Source organism: Thamnophis elegans, chromosome 4, assembly GCF_009769535.1.
Source record: "Thamnophis elegans isolate rThaEle1 chromosome 4, rThaEle1.pri, whole genome shotgun sequence".
Lineage (NCBI taxonomy): Eukaryota > Metazoa > Chordata > Lepidosauria > Squamata > Colubridae > Thamnophis > Thamnophis elegans.
Window position 1 is genome coordinate 82,179,897 of NC_045544.1, and position 22,315 is coordinate 82,202,211.

General features: G+C 37.9%; 1 protein-coding gene across 1 annotated transcript in view; it reads left to right on the top strand.

Annotated features, from left to right (window-relative positions):
* BABAM2 (BRISC and BRCA1 A complex member 2) overlaps positions 1–22,315 on the top strand; it is a 149,515-nt gene that overhangs the window by 38,684 nt on the left and 88,516 nt on the right. Inside the window, 1 exon segment of the mRNA XM_032217020.1 lies at positions 15,688–15,797. Coding sequence (XP_032072911.1) covers positions 15,688–15,797 — 110 coding nt within the window.

Sequence of the window (22,315 nt, forward strand, 5' to 3'; positions counted from 1 at the left end):
GAAATTTGACAGTGCAAAGATTACAGGTACTGTTGTTTATTATTGCAGGGTTTAATAACAAAAGCTCAAAAGCCTGCCAGAGTTTCCCTTTGTCCCCTCTTATACCAAAGAGAATCATGGTGGGATTATTTTAAATTTCTTTGTCTCCTTTTTTCCTTTTCCAGGGCTATGTTGTTGTTTCTCCTCCTTAATGGATCCTGCTTTCTGTCATCAAAGTTATCTCCACATTCTTCTATTTCAGTTATGCAAAAAATGCTCTTATTACTTGAGCTGGGAAGTTTCTTCTGTACTACTGAAAAATGTTTTCAGTTTGTATAAAATTCTAGACAGATGGGAAAAACTATCTTAGCTGACTGATGCCTTTCTGATGATACATAAATCATCACTCTAAAGGAACCCTAGGGCTGTGAGTTGCTTTATCTCGAATGGAGATTACTGCAGGACAAGATCCAAATCAGTTTTTTTTTTCAGTTTTAGCATTCCCAGTGCACTTTACAAGAGAACATTAACTTCAACTAAAATAATCATTCTAATAATATTTATACTATGTGTCTATTTTGTGTTTTAATAAAATAGACCACAATGCATTGGTTAAATCTCATCATGTATTCAGAGCTCTGGAAAGGAGCTTGCACTGTATTAAATGAAGAGGGAAAATAAGTGATCCGATTCAGTTTTTGATTCTGTCCTGATGATTGATTATTTACCACCAACAGAACAACAATATGGCCTGAACAAAGTTCAAACATATTGAAGTACAACTACAAACAGCTACTTGAGGCATAAATGTTTACAAGGCCAAACACAGTTGAAATTAAATGCTACTAATACCTTTGAAACATTATAAATCAGAGGTGGGTTGCTCCCGGTTTGGCCCAGATCTGGCGAACCAGTAGCGGTAGTGGAAGGCTCCGCCCACCCACCCTGATGCTTTTGCTCATGCGTAGAAGTGGTACGTGAGCACATCCAAACCAGTAATTAAAAAATTGGCAACCTACCATATTATAAATATGGGAAAATATGTGAATGAAGAGGTTTATCCACATATATGACTGAGATTACATTCTAAAAAAAATTCTAATTATCACAGTAAGAAACTGACTGAGTGGTTACAACTTTATTTGTGGAAGGTTGTTTCATAGATGATATCATCCTTCCTTAATTGGATCCCCATCCCCACTACTTAGGAGTTTCAGTCCCAGTGTATAAGAAGACCATTGAGGAAATCTATACAATATTCTTGTCATTGTGGCAATTTGATATTTGAATCTAAATGTTTGCAACATACAACATACTGATTCTCATATCACTTGTAATTCCTTAGTTTACATTAATGATGCCAAATCTTCCCAGTAATGTGGCCATAGGGGTCAGGACTTGGCTCTGTAGGAATTGGCGCCCTTTATTCCATCTTCTGGAGCAGCTCGGGCCAGTCCCAGACGTTGGCCCCACAGACTCTCCCCCCCTCCCGGATTCTGGACCCTGCTCAATCTCAGGGGAAGGAGAAGAACTACCCCCTGACACGGGGGCCATAAATTGTTTGTTGGATCCGGAGGACGTAGGACTGGAAAGCTGCTGTGTACCAATACCGGACCCTTATCCCGTGCCCTCTCCGCTTACAGCCACTTTATATGCTACTGACTTTGGACCTGTGGCCTGGGAAGCTCTTCTAGGACTCAGAGGAGGGGAGAAGAGTGGAGCAGCTCGCCCTCCATCTGCACACCATTATCTTACATCGCACTAGCGCAGTGCTCCGCGAATTTTTTAGGAATGTAGTGTGAATGGTATGCTTGGTTGATGTTTGCACCCACTTTTTTTTAAAATTCATACTGTTGTATTTTTTGTGTTTAACTTACTTCGTGGGGACTGCATGAGTGAGTGACTGCGTGTGTATGAGAGGGTTGAGAGTATTGCCTGGTGTCTCCTCCACTGAGTGCCACTGCAGAAGTGGTAGGGGCCCAGACTTACTTCCCGTCCTAGAATGAGTGTTAAGGATTGCCTGCTGGATGGTGCGGGAGCTGTGGGAGGGGTTGTGGGGTCTACGGTAGCGGGGGAGCGCCGGAGCATTACGGTCACTATGGGGAGGGGCAGGTATGACGGGAACTTCAGGGCTGGCCATTACCGGGGAAGTAGGGTTTGCTACATCACAGAGATCACTCCTTCCGGCCCTGTTAGTTCCACTCCAGGGCCAGGTGGCGAGAATTGTCAGGGCCCTGGTCTCAGGCTGTTGTTGCTAAATGCCAGGTCTGTGGTTCACAAAGCTCCCCTTGTCCGGGACCTAATTTTAGACGAGGGGGCAGACCTGGCATGTATTACTGAGACCTGGCTGGGCCCAGAGGGAGGAGTCCCCCTCACTGAAATGTGCCCAGAAGGTTTTCGGGTGCTTCATCAGCCGCGATCTCAGGGAAGGGGTGGAGGAGTGGCTGTCATCGTCCGAGGGTCTTTAGTTCCTCATAGGATCCCTGCTCCGGAGTTTGTCGGGTGTGAGTCCCTGTTGATGAAGCTGGACCTTGGTGGTCAAGCGGGTCTGTTGCTAACGTACCTACCTCCCAACAGCGTTGCAACAGCCCTCCCCTCGCTCCTCGAGACAGTAGCCGAGTTGGCGGTGGAGTTCCCCAGGCTTATGGTTCTGGGGGATTTCAACCTGCCTACACTTGGTGAACGCTCTGATGGGGCGCAGGAGTTCATGGCTTCCATGACAGCCATGGACTTGACCCAAGTAATTCGAGGTTCGACTCATTCAGCGGGTCACACACTTGACCTTGTATTTATGTCGGAGCAGTGGAGATGTGATCTAGAGTTGAAGGGCATTAAAACCTTGCCCTTGTCATGGTCTGATCACTTCCTGCTGAGGCTTGACTTTCGGAGGCCAATCCCCCACTGTAGGGAGGAGGAACCGATTAGGTGGTTCCGCCCCAGGCGCCTGATGGACCCAATGGGGTTTCAGACGGCGCTTGGAGAAATACCTGACACTATCGTCCACAATCCGGTGGAGTCCTTAGTCGCTGCTTGGAATATAGCAGCGACGGGGGCTCTAAACCGGATTGGGCCTTTGCGACCTCTCCGAGGCGGTGGATCCAGGAGGGCTCCTTGGTTCACCGAGGAACTCCGGGAGATGAAACGCCAAAAGAGATGCCTAGAGCGCCGCTGGAGGGCCGGTAAATCTGAGTCAGACCGAGCACTGATGAGAGCCTTTATTAGAGCCTATCTTGTGGCAATACGGGCGGCGAAATGTTCGCATTTTGCCGCCCTTATTGCATCCGCCGAATTGCGCCCAGCCGCCTTGTTTAGAATAACCCGCTCCCTCTTGAAAGGGAGGGATGCGGGTGACCCTCTACAGGGTAGAGCTGAGGAATTTGTTCAGTATTTGATGGATAAAGTCGCTCGGATTCGGACAGAGCTGGACTCCAATTGCACGATACCAGCCGAGGTACCGGGGGAGGGTCTTGAGCATGCTTTATGGATTGAGTTTCAACGGGCTTCTCCTGATGAAGTGGACAAGGCCATGGGAGCGGTGAGTGCCTCCACTTGTATACTGGACCCGTGTCCCTCCTGGCTGGTCTCGACCAGCAGGGAGGTGACATGCGGCTGGATCCAGACGATTGTGAACACCTCTCTCCGGGAGGGAATCTTCCCACCCCTCTTAAAGGATGCAGTGGTGAGACCCCTCCTGAAGAAACCATCTCTGGACCCAGCCATTTTGAGCAACTATCGTCCAGTCTCCAACCTTCCCTTTGTTGGGAAGGTTGTTGAGAAAGTGGTGGCCTCGCAACTCCGACAGTCCTTGGATGAAGCCGATTATCTAGACTCTTTTCAGTCAGGTTTCAGGCCTGGTTACAGCACGGAAACTGCTTTGGTCGCGCTGATCGATGATCTCTGGCGGGCCAGGGATAGGGGTCACCCCTCTATCCTTGTGCTTCTTGACCTCTCAGCGGCCTTCGATACCATTGACCATGGTATCCTTCTGCGACGGTTGCGAGAGGTGGGGGTGGGAGGCACCGTTTTGCGGTGGTTCGCCTCCTACCTCTCGGACAGGTCACAGTCGGTGTTGGTCGGAGGGCAGAGATCGACCCCAAGGCCCCTCAAGTATGGGGTGCCGCAGGGTTCGGTCCTGTCCCCCCTCCTATTTAACATCTACATGAAGCCGCTGGGTGAGATCATACGCCGGCACGGGATTAAGTATCACCAATATGCAGACGATACGCAGCTGTATCTGTCTGCCCCGTGCCAACTCAGTGAAGCAGTAGAAGTGATGTGCCAGTGCCTGGAGGCTGTTAGAGTCTGGATGGGAGCAAACAAGTTGGCACTCAATCCAGACAAGACCGAGTGGCTTCTGATGTTCCCTCCCAAAGATTGTCCAACTGTTCCATCTCTCAGGCTGGGGGGTGAAATTATACGCCCATCAGAGAGGGTTCGCAATTTGGGAGTCCTCCTGGACCCACAGCTGACTCTAGAACACCATCTGTTGGCTGTGACCAGGGGGACCTTTGCCCAGGTTCGCCTGGTGCACCAATTGCGACCCTACCTGGATCGGGAGGCCCTTCAGACAGTCACTCACGCCCTTGTGACCTCAAGACTGGATTATTGTAATGCGCTCTATATGAGGCTGCCCTTGAAGAGTGTTCGAAGACTCCAATTAGTCCAGAATGCAGCCGCGCGAGCGATTGTGGGTGCACCAAGGTACACCCACGTGACACCTATCCTCCACGAGCTGCACTGGCTACCTATTAGTCTCTGAATCCGCTTCAAGGTGCTGGTCGCTACCTATAAAGCCCTACATGGCATCGGACCTGGGTACCTGAGAGACCGCCTCCTGCCGATTACCTCTCTCAGACCAATTAGATCGCACAGGTTGGGTCTCCTCCGGATTCCATCTGCCAGCCAATGTTGGCTGGCGACTCCCCGGGGGAGAGCCTTCTCTGTTGCAGCTCCAGCCCTCTGGAATGAGCTCCCTGTTGAGAGCCGGATCCTTACTACCCTCCCGGCCTTCCGCAAAGCCACCAAGTCCTGGCTGTTCCAGCAGGCTGGGGGGAGCTGAGAAGCATCTGCCTCCATAGAAATTGTGAATGTTGTTTTTGTTTTTAATATGTTGTCTTTGTCTTGTTCCCCCTTTTCCCTTGTCTTTTGTGAGCCACCCGGAGTCCTCCGGGAGTGGGCGGCATACAAGACAAATAAATAAATAAATAAATAAATAAATAAATAAATAAATAAATAAATAAATAAATTTCTAGTTGCTTTACTTTTTCACACAAGAAAGGCAATGAATACAGCAGCTATTGTCCATACTGATTAGGGAGTCACATATTTTACGTGGCAAAGAATCATATAAAATGTGTCCTTGAAGCTCAGAGAAAACTTAAACTTTTAAAATATATGAACTTGCCTTAAGTAACAACAACAAATATCGTTAATTTCTTGCTTGTAGTGATTGCTGTGCCTGATTAATCAGTGAACATTTCTGTCAGAATTTATCTTGTTAATAACAATATTAAGCCTATGGCATGCAAAGCAATTTTTGCAAATGTTGTCTGATTTAAAAAAGAGTAAGAATAATAATGTGGGCATCATTTGTCCAAACCATTAAGAGTTTTGATTGACTTTTTTAAAAATCACAAATGGCAAAAATGTAATGCTTTTGTCTTTTGATTGGAAAATGAGTAAATCAGTTATGCAATCTTTTGCTAAGTGTGTGTGTGTGTGTGTGTGTGTGTATAAGGTTTAGCAAAATTATATATATAAAATGTGAACAATATTTAACAAACAAACAAGCAGGTGGTCTTCAGTTAACAATGTAATTGGGACCAGAATTTCCAACATGAAGCAATGTAACTGTAAAGCACTGTAAAGTCATATTGATTAGCAATGGCAATCCCAGCCTCTTGCTATTATTAAGTGAGGTTTTCAGATTGTTAAGTTAGGATCCCCTCACAACTTCCTTCTGGTGTCCAACAACAAAAGTCAGTGAAGAAGCAGGAAGTTCCAAGACCCTACCAGCTTACAAGCAGGCAGGTAGGTAAATGGCTGCTGTGGGGTGAGAAAAGGTGCACAGTGGGTTAGTGTTGTGACTCAGCAGATGTGTTCTGTGAGTCTTTTCGGGATGCAAGGTCAACGATGCAGCTGGGGCTTGTTAGTGGGGTTCTGGTGATAAAAGAATGGATAGTGCCACGCCCTGGTTGCAGGAGTCAACGTACATTCCTTGGTTCGTTCAACATGGATGGATGATCAATCGTGGTTTATGTAAGATACATTTGGAAAAGTGCTTTGTTATCTGTAACCCTGATTCAAGAAGATACACTTGGAGAAGTGCTTTGATTTCTGTAACCCTGATTCTTAGAGACTTTGGAAGAAATGTTTTGCTTTCGTTTTGTTCAACTTGTGTTGCCGTAAGAAAGATTTTTTTTCATTCCGTTATCTGGTCAGAGACTGTATTTATGTTATTTTTGGGCTCGAAGCCAGTCTGAGCCGAGAACCGATAAAGAAAGTTACTTTTAAGTTTGTTTGCCTGCCGTTTGTTAACGAACCGAGAAGGGAGGACAGAACAGGTTAGTATGTTGTGGTGCAATGCAGCAAGGCTTGGAGTGACTACTATTAGGCAAGGGCAGGTTCAAGAGTCTAGTGAATGCAGCGAGGCATTGAGTAGCTACTGCTGGGCAGGGGAGGGGAGGTCACGTGAGGGTGTATAAGTGACCGGTATAGTGTGGCACAAAGGAAACAAGACTTGAAGTGGCTGTTATTGAGCATGGGAGGGTGCATGAGAGGCTAGCATGGCATATATGCCACAAGGCTTGGAATGTCTTCTGTAGGGGGCATGTGGTAGAATGTTATCTGGATTCCCAGGAGAGAGAGGCCACATTCCAGATTAGAAAGACAATGTATTACACCAGCAATCGCGAACCTTTTTTGGCTTGCGTGCCATAAGTGGGGGGAGCAAGGTGGGGGTCGTGTGCGGGTGTGCCGCTCCCATAATGCCCCCAGTGAACATGCGCACACTACAGGTGCGACCCCCCATTTTTTGCATGATTTTTTTGCCCTCCCCAGGCTCAAAACGAGTCACTTCTGGTTTGCTCGGAGGGTCATTTTGAGCACTTCAAAGGCTTCAGGGACATATATACTTTATGCCCTTAATTAATGGGAATTTGAAGAGTTTGTGTGGTGGAAAATAGAGAAATGTCCTTTAGTTAGACTCCAATTGGAGGATTTATACTTTTTAAAAAATATGCAGTTGGTTACAATAATTCTGAGTATCAGTTTTGAATTACTGGTATTGTTTTAACATTTTAATAAAATGGATTTTTCTTATGAAGATAATTATTTTCCCACTACGTCACAAATAATTCAGTGTGTTTTAAAATTTTTGTTTGCTTTCTTATTTAGTTATTATGCCACCAATTACTGCAATTTCTCTTCAGTGTGCAGTATATCATTCCCTGTCTTAAGGGCTCGAAGAAAAAATGCATTATGTTTATATGATGTAGAAATAATGGAAATATTGGGGAATTTTTCTTTGTGATATATATACTTGGGTTCTGCTCTTGAGCATAGCTGTTTAGGATCTTCTAGATCTAGAACTTATATAATTCTTGGGAGAAGTACTGCGATCCATACATATCACACATGACTAGGCATGGTGATCCCCCTTAGGTTAACTATGATCGCTACAGTGATTGCTTAGAGACAAAGATGCTATTATTCATCTGTATTTCATCTTTATGGTTTTTATTTTTATTTTGTTGTTACCCTTCCTGAAGACTCAAGGACAATATTGTAAAAACAAATTATTCACCATAGGTAGGTATAATTTTAATCTTTTCTACTTGGGATCTTAACAGTAGATTTTTGAATGCACTGATAAATATTTATTACACAGCGTCAGTTGTCATGTAATTCTTGATACAGGGATATAGATCTTCCTTAGTACACATGCTATACATTGAACTGGAATATAAAACAGTCAAACCAATATCTATGGAGATTTTCAATCATCCAGGTTCTGGTTGTCCAAATGTGCCTTTTCCAAAAGGCAACTGGATTTTCTTGGGTATTTTTCCTTTGAAAAAAGTTTTGCTTCTCATTCAAGAAGCCAAAGGGAAAAAATCCCAAGAAAATCCAGCTGCCTTTTGGAAAAAGCACCTTTTTGACAACAGTCATACAGATTTTTATAGTTGTGGGCCAATTACAAATACTTATCCTATATAAGTATTTTTTCTTTATACTCAGCCTTTTGACTAATGTGTCTTTTTTAAAAAAAAAAAAATCTAACTGTCCAAACATAAAAGAAAATGAATTATAGTAGTAACGGTATAGAGTGTAGAGCAGATGTTTTGGTTGGACTAGCCATTAACACTCTGACTCATAATAAATTCTCAGTTCCAGTAAGTTCCCAGTTTTTAGTTACAGTAGGTAGTAGGATGCAAGGGAACAATGTGTTTATGCTTTCTGTTTTAAATGTGTTTGGGAATCAATACTTGCCAGGAATTCCTCTTTATAAAAGACACTCTATTGTTCATTTGTTTAGCTAGTCAAAAATGTAAACAGCATTCTGAGGCGTTCATCTATAGAAAGAATAAAAACTGGTGCTCAATATAAATAATACTATTAAATAAAATTGAAATTAGTGAATGCTAATGTATAAGTTAAAGAGTGTGTATATATATATATATATATATATATATATATATATATATATATATATATATATATATATATATAATATATATAATATAATATAATATATATATAATATTATATATATATATATATATATATATATATATGTTTTCTGAGGTTTTCGCGGGTGTTAGTATGTAGGTCTTTAGTTGTTCGGGTTTTCTCCCGCGTAGAATTGGAGATGTCTTGGCGACGTTTCGACGAAGTCACATTCGTCATCTTCAGGCTGCTGCTGACTACTTCAGGTTTGGTGTTTCCAGGAGTAGTTGTAGTTCTATGCGGGAGAAAACCCGAACAACTAGAGACCTACATTATATATATATATATATATATATATATATATATATATATATATATATATATATATATATATATATATATATATATATATATATATATATATATTTCTGAGGTTTTCGCGGGTGTTAGTATGTAGGTCTCTAGTTATTTGGGTTTTCTCCCGCATAGAATTGGAGATGTCTTGGCGATGTTTCGACGAAGTCTCATTCGTCATCTTCAGGCTACTTCAGGCTTGGAGTAACTCCAAGCCTGAAGTAGCCTGAAGATGACGAATGAGACTTCGTCGAAACGTCGCCAAGACATCTCCAATTCTACGCGGGAGAAAACCCGAATAACTAGAGACAGACACACACACACACACACACATACATACATACATACTATATTATTGTAAAAAATGTGTAGCCCATTTCTCTGGATGCTTTGGAGAAGTTTACAATATGATTTTAAAGCTAAAAAAGGATATTATTATGAATTACATTATGATCTATGTTCCCACAAAAAATAGAACCAAAGAAGGCTAACAAAATGCAAGCTCAACTATAAGTAAATGTTGTATTATAGAATACAAACCAGTGCAAAATAAATAGTAGCATCCATCCAGTGGTGGGCTGTTGCTGGTTTGGCTGGTTTCGGCGAACTGGTAGTTCTGACGATCAGATGGCCCCGTTCACCTGCCCCAGCCCTATCCTGTTCTATATTTCTTTCTTTCTGGCTCAGCTGATTCACGTGGCACAGCTGATTTCCATGCCTCCTCTGATCTACTTACCGGGGCTAGCTTAGAAGGTAAGCAGCTGAGCTTCAAATTGCTTTATTTTGAACGCTGCACGCAAGTGTTTTAGGCACGTGTGTAAAGCGTGTGCATTCACTGAATCGGTTGTTAAACCTGTTGTAGCCACCACTGCATTCATCAGATTAAAAACTGGATCAGTGAAGTGAAATAGTAAAAAAAGCTGCTTTCAGTAAATTTTCTTGAGGGTACCTACTTGGAGATTTTTGGTTAGTGGTAAATAATAGGACTCCCCTCAAATCTTAAAACAAGGACAGATTTATGAGGTAATACTCAAATTTATTACAATTTGAACTCAAAAAGAATTTATACCTATGGATATTTTAACAAGATATGGCAACAGTATTTTTGATCTGCTCATTTATGTACACAAGCAAGGAAAAATACTCCTGCACACTAGAGGAATGGACTCCAAATTTAGTAAGCATCATCTTTCTCCTGATTCTTCCCCCCAGCAGGGTGCGGAAAGAAGCCAGGCCCTGTCACTGCTCCACAATGCCCACAAGCCCTGGACCTTCTCCTGATGTTCTGTTTAATGACCCACAAAGTTGCCTAACAACTGAAATTGGAAGAGCTGGGATTGTGGTTGCTGATGATGTGGCCACATAGTGTCTTGCTTAAAGTTTGCTTCATTCAACTAAAATTTTGGGCCCAACTATGGTCATAAGTGGAAGACTACTTGTATAGCTTAGTGATAGAATATCTGCATTTCTTGCAGATTGTTTCAGTTCCAGTTCTTTGCATCTTTAGCTAGGAGGGGAAATCTTCAATTTTAAACTAAGGAACATTATTACTAATAAGCATGCACAGTATTAAACTGGATAAGCCAATGATATAAGCAAGATACTTTCCTATGTTTCCACCATGAATTCTCTATTTTTTTTAAAAAAAACACCATATATACAGTAGGTTATTTGACATTCTTATATATGTCCTGAAATTATGTTTATTAAAGTCATTTCTAGTTAGTAAACTCACCCATCTCCTTTAACATTCTAAATGTTAAAGGACAATTTGTTTACATAGATAAGAAAACATTTTGTATTTGAAATTTCCCCCAATTCTGTTCCCAATAATTTTACAAGCAAAGTTTGTGGATGAAACAGAAACCGTCCTTATCATTTCTTCCCTGGATGCAATTTTAAAGACATTGGGTGTAGGTTGGAAACTTCTGTTTGTACATCTATGATTAACACAATATTGGTTGTAGCTGTAATGTTCAACTTCTGATGGCAAGAAAAAATGTCAGGATGATTGCCCCTTTCTTAGAATGCCCTGCCTTTCTCTAAGTGGCCTATGCCCCTCCTGAGCAACCACATTCTGAAAACCACTGATTTAATTAGCTTAGCTACAGATTTCATTTTTCATGAAAATTACTGTGTATAGCAGTATAAACATTTAATTTTGTTTTGAAACATAAGAGCTTTTAAGCATAATCCGCAAGTTAATTATAATTCTGAAGGAACTTCTGATGATACACAAGTCAAAAGTGTACAAGCAGAAGTTTAATTTCTCTGAAGTAGAAGAAAAGAGGCTATGAAGAAATACAAACTATCCTAAAAAGTTGGCTTCTATGTATCCGAATGTACAGCCTAAATGTTGGAGGTGTGGTTCTCTCGATGCTACATATTATCATATATGGTGGACCTGCCAAAAGGTTAAGGCATTCTGGATAAAAATATGGTGGGTTATGCAAAATATTTTTAAAAGAAGGATAAAGTTTACTCCTCAGTTATTTTTACTAGGTATATGTACTGACTTTACAGTGGTAGAGACTAACTTGATTCTGCACCTAATAACTGCAGCAAGACTGTTGGTGGCGCAATACTGGAAGAAGGAAGACTTGCCTACAATCCAAGAATGGACATTGAAAGTCACAAACTTAGCCGAGATGGCTAAAATATCGGCATATCTTAAAGATCACTCAAATGAGAGATATAAACGAGACTGGAAAAAATGGATTGACTATATACAAAATAAATACAGGACCAAGAAATTCCAATTAGCCTATGCTTAAGATCAGAAATGATTTAAACTGTTTAAAGTTAGTTCAGTAAGAAGAAGCTAAGGTCAATGTAGAATGTCATTAATTTCTTTATTTCTTTTTTCTCAATAGATTTTAGACTGTGTTAGTTAAAAATCCATACCGTGTACAGGTTCTGGGAAGTCGGGGGGGGGGAGGAGGAGGGAGGTTGGGGGGGTGGAGGGAGGAAGGGGCATACAAAAAAAATTGTACTTCAATGTTTTAATGATTGACGAATGATGAAATATTTGTGTTTTTTAAAAGAAATAAAACCTTTGGAACCAAGAAATACAAACTCATGGTATGGCAGGGACAACTATTGGTGTGTTGGGAGATGCCTGAGCTGGAACCAATCTTCGGACAGCATTCTAAGCAATATACAGTTGTTTAAAAAGAAAATGATCAAAATATAAAATGCTTGCATAATAGAAAATATGTATAATGTACAAAAAAATAGAAAAAAGGAGAGAAGAGAACAGTGGATCAGTGGATTTCGTTTATATCTTTAATTTATGATCAGTTTGTTCATGCATAATATTAAATCATAATATAGTTTGTTTAATTTTAGGTTAATACTAAGACACCCATTAGGTCTTAGATTTCATGCAAACCAGACTTCTGTGGCGTGTTTAGAAATTATTGTTTAAAAACAATCATTGGCAACCTCATTTAACTTTGTTTTATGCTATTTGGGTTCTAGCAGGTTCCAAATCAGTTTTTGAAAAGCAAACAAAATGTAGAGCAAACCTTTGGACAATTGTTCATAAATCAGACAAAATAATGTTTTGTCATTGTTCCCAATTTTTTCAGTTCATATTGTCCTTAATGTCACAAAGATATGACAATACTATTGGTAATCGCAAAAGCCAGTTTTCCAAATGAACATCACACAAATTTAAACTATCCCATGATGCTCTTGTGAGGTTGCTGCAGTACTCCAGGGTATGTGATATACAGTTTGGGTAATATGATCACACTCCATGTATGGTATCACAGACATTATTTGAATTTTTAAAAAAGAAGTTTGATGTTATTATTAATACTGCTACATCTCTCTATTCAGGTTTTGCAACACTAGTGAATGCAGCAAAAGAATAAGTAAAATATCAAATGTTTCAGAGAACTTGTATTAAAAAAACATACCCATCAGTCATTTTGGTAGATAAAATTTAAATGGCTGCTGGCAGAATAAGAGAAATACGTAACATTATTGTACAAGCCTGAAATACAAAATGAGTAGTCATAGCTATGGATCAGAAGGTGGAGGATGGAATCCAAAATATGTAATGGTATGTGTTACCTGTAACAGGAGTTAAATAATTCTGCTTTCAGGGTTGAAAGGAACTTTTTATTTGCCCCTAAATGCTAAGTGTAATGTGGTACATATTATACTACAGTACTAGAGATTATGAGTTAGTCTACAGCTGCATCTTTGACTGACTTTGTACTTCACCAATGAAGTATCTGGAGTCATTTTTTGAATTCTTTTGTCCCTGATTCCATTTTTTTTCTGTTAATTTTCTGTCAGATAAATAAGTAAATATCAATGTTCCTTTGGTTAAGATAATCTTTATTGCCATTTTTTACTGTGAGCACATTGGCCCACATTAAAAATGAAATTTTGTTGCCTGCTCTCAAAAGAATATATCCACCCATACACATGTATAACACACATACACACATGCTATATACAACTTTCATATTTGTATATGATATTGGGATTGGTTTTAATAATAACCAAATTATGGATTTTGAAAATGATTCAAGCTGTTTGTATTTACATATATGTAAAATTTAGCAAAAATAAATTCTTTTTCTATTTAAATGAAAGAAAACATGATGATGATAATGACTGGCTGACTGATTGACTGACTGACTGACTGATTGACTGACTGTGTCATCAAGCCAATCCCAACTCCTAGCGAGCACCAAGATAGATTTTCTCCATGACAATCACTTCATAACTTGTCTTTGGGGTTACTATTCAATCTATCAATCACTATTATTAAATTATACTAATAAACCATATCATATAATATATCATAGCATCTGTATAATAAAATCAGTATAATATTATATAGTATGGTATATTAGTATAATATAATAATATTGGTTTATTGTGTGTTATAAAAATAGCATTGATTCTTAGCAACCACATAGATTTTCTCTGTGACAATCTGACCATAAGCTGGTCCTTCAGATCTTCCAGTAGCGCACCCACTACTACAATAACTGAGTCCTTCTATTTTGCTGCCTAGTTGTTGTCTTGTTCTCTTTCCTTCCACCATTCCCAGTATGTATTAGAACCTCCTCTGTAGAGTTAACTCTCTACATAACGTGTCTGAGCTAGGACAATTTGAGCTTGGTTATTTGTATCTCAAGTGAGAATGCTGGCTTGATATGTTTGGTGTTCCATTCCTTTATTTTCTTGCCTGTCCATGGTGCGCTCTGTAGTCCTCTCCAACACTAAAGTTCACAAGCATCAATATCACTATTATCCTGCTTTTTCAAAGTCCAGCTTTTACTTCCATAGAGTATCACCCTCAATACCATTGCTTGCATTGTTCTTATCGGGATCTGATATTTTCCAAGGTTTTCATGGCTAATCTGTCAATGTAGTCTAGCAATATAATAATATAATATGGCCTATAATCTATTTCAGGGGTATTAAACTCATGGCATCACAGTGGCATCATGTGACATATCAGGACTTTTTCTCCCTTTATTAAACTGGTCATGGGTGTGGCCAGCATGTGATGCATCCAGCCCGCGGGCCAAGAGTTTGACAATCCTGATCTACTTTATAATTCTTATCAGATTATGTTTTGTTTTTAAATTAAGAGAATGAGTCAGAGGGATCACGTTTAAGCATGGAGAACTCTGTAATCTAAAAACCAAATCAAATAATTGATTCATCAAGGCAACAACTAAAATCTTAGAAAACTTTCCCACCCCTCCTGGTTGAAGATAGCAGAGAATGGAGCCGATATGATATGGCAACATTCTTTGCAAGGTTTAATAGTTGGATTATGACTAGCAAAATGTACTGCAAATCAATCCTGAGACATGGAATCTTATTAAATATATTGGAATACTCACTCTTAGATCAGTCTACCTCATAAGAATACTGGTGTCTGGAAAAATTGAGAAGTGCTATTTACTCAGCCATGAAATGCAGGAAGAAATATAGAATATAAAACCATATATATAGGAAGAAGAAGTTGTGTTGGAAATGTTCAGCACCTTGAATTATTTGTAAAAATAATAAAGGCAGAAAACAAACGAACAAACAAATCTGAGCTACATATTTTTTCCAAAAGAATATTCTCTAGAATATTAATTACATTGAAAAGATGTGTTATTCTACAATTGTACATAACTGCTCTTTTACTCTATCATTTTTACAGTACGTAATGGTGATCAAACTGAAAATTTTTCCCAGACTTTCAAGGGTCACTTAGACCAGTATTGGGCAACAATTACTTCCTCCATCATATTGTCACAAACTGTCATGGTAAAGTGTTATAGGAATGCAGTTCATGCAGCACTGTAAAATTATTTCTTCTTGTCCAGTTGGAGTTTTTTTAACAGCTGATTTGACTTTGGAAAACAGAATTTTCTATATAAAAATATCATGACATGCCTGGTAGCAGTAATTTGACATCTGCCAAATTCATGGCAATAACATTTAATTTATGTCTACTGTACGCACCTAAAATATATAGAATAATTCTTGCTAGCAGTATATTTCTATTAAGATTCCTGGCATCAAGCGAATTATTTCTAGCCAGTTTTGAAAAGACCAAAGATTACCAACCTTTACAGCCAGGCCTTAGAATCTTTCATATGGTCAAGCTTATGATTGCTATCAAAATCCTTTATTTCCCCTTTCTGCGTATGTTTTTAGGATGCAAATGAAGACCCTGGAGAAGATGTTGCTCTTCTTTCAGTCAGTTTTGAGGATACCGAAGCTACTCAGGTTTTTCCCAAATTGTACCTTTCTCCTCGAATTGAACAGTGAGTGCTATATCTCTTATATAGTAATCTTGATTTCACAATATTTTATTATATTTCTCATTGTTTATATAAAATGTTTGAATAGTATAAAACCTTTAATGGAAAAAAGTCAATATGATGATTTTTGTAATTGACAATGCCAGTCAAGCCATTCAGCTTCTTATTTTAACGTCTTTTAAAGTTGAACCCTTAGCTGTAATCGGCCTGTATTTTTCTTAAATGATATTCATTGAATGTTCCTCTTCATTCCATTGATTCAAAGAAATTTAGCTCTATGTTGGGCTTCAAGTGTTCATAGCTTAATTTGTGGCTCTTTCAAAATGGAAAAATGCGTACGACACTTACCTATTCTATCTTTTCGTCTAGATCAAGGGTGTCAAACTCTATTTCATTGAGGGCCACATTGGGTTGTGTTTGCCCTCAGGGGCCAGGGTGAGCATGGCCAGCATGACATCACTGGTGTTGGGGGCACCTGTGTCCTGAGTGCTCTGCAGGGGAAAATGGGCTTCTGCACCCCATTTTCAGCTGCGATAGCCCCCTGCAGCCCTCTGCCAGCAAAAACACAGCTCATGTCACGACCAAAAATGGAGCCTGGGAAGGCTGCATTAGCGCCTCTCCCCCATGCTCCATTTTTGCTGGCAGGGGTACTGTGGGAATGACCTTCACTGTTTCCAAGGGTGGCTCTGTGGTCCAGATCTAAGCACCCTGCAGGATGGATCTGGCCACTGGGACTTAAGTTTGACACCCTTGGTCTAGATGGTCATTGGTCATAATCTAAACAGTCATCCTAATAACTAAATAATAAGTAAATTATGCAGCAGTGGCTACTGCGTTGTAAGTAAGCCACTCCTCAATATATATGAATTACAGAAGTGACATACATGGTACATCTTATTCCCCCAACCAGGCAATGTCTGCGTTAGACTTTGGAATTGCTTTCTATATGCAGTAGAAATATAATATGTTCTGTTGTTGAAACATGACTTTTCCTTATAGCTAGTGATGTTTCTTACTTGGAAACGAAAGATAATTTGCACAAGTCTTTGGATATTCACAAGTATCTTACAAATGCAACCACTTTTTCTTATTGATCTCTTCATTAATTTCTGCATAAAATCATAGAATGAAAAAATAATAATTCTGTGATGATATGCTGTGTGGTTTATATTTCCTGGCTGGAGTCCAGTGTGAGGATTGGGATTTGTCACTGTTCATGCACAGTGGTAATAGTAAGCATCATAAACATACTTTATGTCAGAACAAGATAGATGGCAAATAAATGAATAAAATAAATAAATTAGGCCTGATGAAAAATATGCAAAATACTCAATTATTTCATTTTTTGTTTTCTGTATTTTTGCCATTGCATCAAGTACTTGCATGGCCAGGTGAAAATATCTGTATGTGATATAAATGAATGTGCTGGGATAGAATAGCTCAGATATGCTTCAGCGAGTGCAGTGTTACAAGGATATTATATCCTTTCTACGGGCAGTGTTGCTTGATACTCTCTGTGGAAGAATGGCTCACTAAGATATAGGTTAGGCCAGGAGTGTTAAACTTGATTTCATTGAGTGGCACATCAAGGTTGTATTCAACTTCTGGGTGCTGGGTGGGCGTGTCCAGGGTTGGCATGGCCCCATTTCCGGTCAGGATGGCCTTCTTTAGCCCTCTGCCAGCAAAAATGGAGCTCGGGATGCTGTCCGTTTTTGCTGGCAGAGGCACCACGGGCAGTTCTTTGCTGTTTTCAGGGTACCCCAGCAGGCCAGATCGCACCCCGCAGGCTATATCCAAAATAAATTGGCTTTGATGTCCAACATAACTTTGTCCCTTAAAAGTAAGTCTGATGCAGAATGAAACTGGAATCCATTCCAGACTACAATTTAAGACATGGATTTGTTCTGTATCCAATATTTAGGGTTTTTTATGTGTAAAGTTAGTATTTTAATTTTACAGAATATTTAGAACAGGTTTTTAGTAACATGCATCGACTTCCACATAGTTTTATCAACTGATGTATGCTTTGTTGACCAGAATTCCCACTATTCATTCTGAATTTAAAGTTTCACTATGAGTTTTAAGTCTGCTAAAACAATATAACACATTTATTTATAAGTAATGAATGTTTTGCTTGAAAATACGTATATCCTCCCTGACATCTCTAAATCCCTAATTTATCATTTGTGTTTTATTTTTTCTTCTTTTTTATTTTCTTAGTATATCTTTTTCAATGTTAATGAAAAAAAATAATAACTTGATAATTTAAATGTTAAATAGCATTCTTTTAAAAATTGTTTATTGAAATAAAAATACGCTTTTTCAGATTTTGTATATGAGAACATTTGCTGAGCTGAAGTCAGGAAACTGCACTTTTGCAAACCTATTAATCTTCTAGGAGACTAGAAAAATTCTTATTTTGTGCTAATAGGATATTTATCCAGGAATGTCACAGTATTTATTTTAGTTATAGTACAATCAAAATACAGTTAATAAATTAATCTGCTCTTAAAATGGTAGTGCTAGGAAGAAAAATAGTTCGACTTCCTTTTTTTCCATTTTTGGAACTCATCTTTGTTCACTTTCCAATCTCCCCTTTTCTGCCTCACTCTTGAACTCTCTGTTTTAGAATTCCAGGCTTATATGTACTTTATCTTAGAGATAAACATTAATGGAAAGGACTTCCCCCAAAAGAGTTACAAGTTGTGAACCTGGAAGAAACACTTGCAGGTCTCTGAACTTTCTCGTACTGTATCCTTAAATGGATAAGATATTAAGGTGGGGATTTGCTTGCTCAATTATCTCATCTAAAAATGCAGAATAATGGAAAATGATAGAACTTGCCTCAGGAATTTGATAATAAACAACTCTAAGTAACTTTCCTTAAATTAAATATTTAATGTGTATATAATAGGCTTCACCCTCTTCTCACCCAGAAGAAATCACACAATGGGTGATTTGGGCTTAAATCCATCCTTAGTCATGGAAACTCATTGGTGGCTTCAAGCCCATCTCAGAGGGCAATTATAAGTATAAAAGTACGAGAGATATCTGTTAATACCCTGAATTTCTAGAAAAAAAGACAGAATTTAAATCTAATGCACAAAAATTATTAAGGTTTAGACTCAGAGGATATGACATATTGTGTCACTCACTTTTTGGACAAATATTTTCTTGTTTTTCAGAATATAGCATGCACAATATAAGATATTGATTAGTGGCCTAATTTTATTTATTTATTAAATTCAGATATCCGCTCATCTTACATGTGTTATTCTGGGAGTATACAAAAGTAAAAAATAAAAATAAAAAAAAATAAAGCAAAATAAAACATAACAGAAAAAATCATTAAAAACCATTTAAAAAACATCTGCAGGATAGCACACTCAATTTTCCTAGAAATATAGTCACTTGGCAGGCTCCATACACCATAGTTTCTAAAACCATATTATTTAGGATGGATATTTATTTCCTATTATCTGAGGTAATGCCATTTGTAGTCTACACACCAAGCTTGTTGAAGGGTAGTTTGGACAATTACCAGTCTAAATAAAGGTGCAAATTGACAAACATGTTTATCAGGTTTAATCTTTAAAACAAATACATTATTTTAAAATTATTAATTTTGTCCTTTGAGACTTTTTACAACATTCAGCTTTATGATAAATTTACCATTGTTTTTTTTTAAAAAAAAAACCTTTCACTGTTGAATTGACGTCTGCTTGAAGTTATCATTTGTGATCATTTCATATTCCAGCAAAAACATCTACTTTCTTGTAATTTTGACAGAACCATAAAATTCCTGCAGAAACCTAGAGGGTTTATTTAAGTGGCCACAGGGTATGGCATGTTTGTTAAAAGCTATGACTTTCAAAGAAGGTTGTAGGAACTGTGGAACTCAATTGTTAACTATTTCTTATAGCTACGTCTATAAAAAAGAGTTACACTTAATCTGTCTTAAAGTGGTAGCAAAAAAAAAAAGCCCACTACGTAGTGTTGGAGGAGAAAATGTAGTCAATATCTCATTCACAATAATGTGAATACCTCGTTTTCATAACAATAGAAAACTGATAACATTATTTTAAAACTTCACCTTTTTTTATTTAGTAACAGCTTATAAATATACTTGGAATAGTTTCCCTTACCCGTATTCAGTATTTGCAGATGTGTAAGATTGATTGAAATCTACATACTTACCAATAAAGTTGACAGTAGAAAAGAGAATAAAGACCACATTCATATTTGAGTATAAAATATTGTGTTTTTCCGCAGACAAATTTATAAAGCTTAGTTTTTAGAAGATGACTAGTGTCTGGCAACTACTGAATTTTTTAAAAAAGGTAAAAAGAAAATGCTATCGAGATCAGTTGCAATCTTGCAAAAAAAAATTGTTTAATTGTTTTACAAGAGAATCAGTTACACATGTTTTAAAAATCAGCATTACTATTGCTGTATCAGTGAAATAACCACAAGAAGGTAGTATGCAGCTAAATTTAAAATATGAATTGAACAGCAAGTCATTTGATAGTAGTGCTGGGAATTATTAAGCGTATAATATTACAGTTACTATCAATAGCAGTTGTGTGTTTAAATGCAGTTTTAAATACTTGTTCTTTGATTCACTCTACTTAAGTGTTTTCAGATTCAGACTACAAATTGAGTACACAATTGGGAGCAAATTAAATTTTTGACTGAGAAAGGATCTTAGTTACAAAATATAAATCCATAGGGAACTCTTTTCAGTAAGCCATTTTATTTTTTTCCAGGATATTCAATCAGCTTTTAGTATTCTCTAGTAAATGAAGATGTTGTTGAGATTTATTTGGTTGACCCATAAAGAAATAGAAGGAACTATAAAGGAAGCAGAAAAGAAGATAACTGAAAGAAATATTTAGATAATATTATCTCAAATTTTATCATAATTGTGATTTAAATATTTTTGTGCAAACATTAATGAGAAATGAGGACTTACAGCTATATAAACAATAAATACTGTGTTCTGTCTTTGCTAATGTCTGCTAATAAGTTGTGATAACCACATTTGATTATACAAGAAGCGATGGAATTTCAGCACTGGATAGCAAGTCTTCTAAGAGGTCACAGGACTCTTACCTTTATATCTATGTTATTAGTCTCACACCATGTAGAAAAATATGTAGGGTGCTTTGATATTATACTGGACATTTTGATTCAGTAATTTGGAAAGCTGCCTTTTGACTGCTTTATGCAGCATTCTATAAATGTATTGTTGAAAATACACCTACCCACCTATTATGCTATTCTTTCTGAAGTAAGCAATATTATGCAGAGTGTAGAAAAAAATACTGTAATGAATCAAACAAATGATTTTTTTGTCTATGTCATATCAGTTCAAATATTATAGTATGTAATTGCTGGAATATTGCAATTTAATCCTTTTTCTCATGCTAAATGGAGCCTATAAGATAATCAAAATATTACAGAATACTTTAAAAATCTTTTGTATGGAAGATTTCAATGAAATTAAATCAATCCTGAATTATAATGATGAGTTTTTATTGTTTATTATTTACAGTGTTAGAACAGAAATCACATTTGATTGTGGCCATTCATTGGAAGTATTCAGAGCTACAACATTTACTGACTTGTTTAATACGGTACTGGCAATCCTCGCTTAGTACTGAATAAGAAGACTTAAAATTGTTCAAAGTTGCAGCCATCACAGCTTTCCCACAGATATGTGATCATGAATTGTGCACTTGTCAGCTGACACACAGTTACAACAGTCACAGTGTCCTGTGGTCACATGATCCCCATTTGCTACCTTTACTGCCAGCTTCCAACAATTCCAGTATGGGAACTGTAAAAAGAGGGTAAATAGTAAAAAGGATATCTTTGCTGCACATCATCTTTAATAAAATTATATATTCTTCTTTTGTTTTAAAACCAAAACATTAGCAAAAATAAAAGCCCATGGTCATTCTGTTTCTATGTTTAGATAAGGAACTATCTCTCAAAGGATGTCTAAGCAGGTCACGGATTGTCTAGTTATATGACAAAGTCAAGCGCTGCCAGGGTAATAGTTGATATTTGGGCAGAATTGCAAGAAATTATTGAACACAGAACAAATCAGTAACTCAGGCTAAATTGGATTATTATATCCAATTGAAAACAAAAGCTTTGATTCGTAAGCTCATCTGATAGCTCTAGTTCCTAAATTTGTCTAGGGGTTGTGATTCAGCAACACATTCATTCACATATGCATTTGCTGTCATTAAAATATGATATAACACCTCTTTACACACCAATATCTAACACATGGTAATATGCAAACAAAGAATACATTTTAATATGTTTATTTAATAGTTTTACAGAGACTGTAGTAAATAGATTTATAAGAAACAGGAATAATTAGGTACAGGAGTTAAAGTTGCATATATAGGAGCTAGATAATTAATTCATCAAATGATTTATCTCCTAGGCTGGGAAGTGATTGTAGAAGCTAAAGTACAGTAGAAATGCAGACATATATTAGAGAAGTA